The sequence below is a fragment of the Penaeus monodon genome, chromosome 28 (genome assembly GCF_015228065.2).
Source record: "Penaeus monodon isolate SGIC_2016 chromosome 28, NSTDA_Pmon_1, whole genome shotgun sequence".
NCBI lineage: Eukaryota > Metazoa > Arthropoda > Malacostraca > Decapoda > Penaeidae > Penaeus > Penaeus monodon.
Window position 1 is genome coordinate 39,895,973 of NC_051413.1, and position 245 is coordinate 39,896,217.

Sequence of the window (245 nt, forward strand, 5' to 3'; positions counted from 1 at the left end):
GTTTTGACTGTCATCGGTATTTTCGAACTTAATCTCCACTTTCATTTTCGCGATCGTTTGCTTTCATCATCTCCATTTCAACGACTCATCGTCATTAGAAAACGGTTGGAGTTATCACACAGTAATAACTTTGGTTTTTCGTGTAAGTCATTCCTCAGGGGGAGATTCTGTATTCATTTTTTCCTTTGTTTTTTTTCGTAGGTGGATACGTCCCTGTGTCCAGCTCTTATGGCGGTAAGTAGACA

The 245-nt window shown here is 39.6% G+C and overlaps 1 protein-coding gene across 1 annotated transcript in view; it reads left to right on the top strand.

The window, feature by feature from the left end:
* Nucleotides 1-245, top strand: part of LOC119591225 — a 15,369-nt gene that overhangs the window by 14,484 nt on the left and 640 nt on the right. The window contains exon 5 of the mRNA XM_037939936.1: nt 202-234. Within this exon, the coding sequence (XP_037795864.1) occupies nt 202-234 (33 nt within the window). The remainder of the gene's footprint in view (nt 1-201; nt 235-245) is intronic.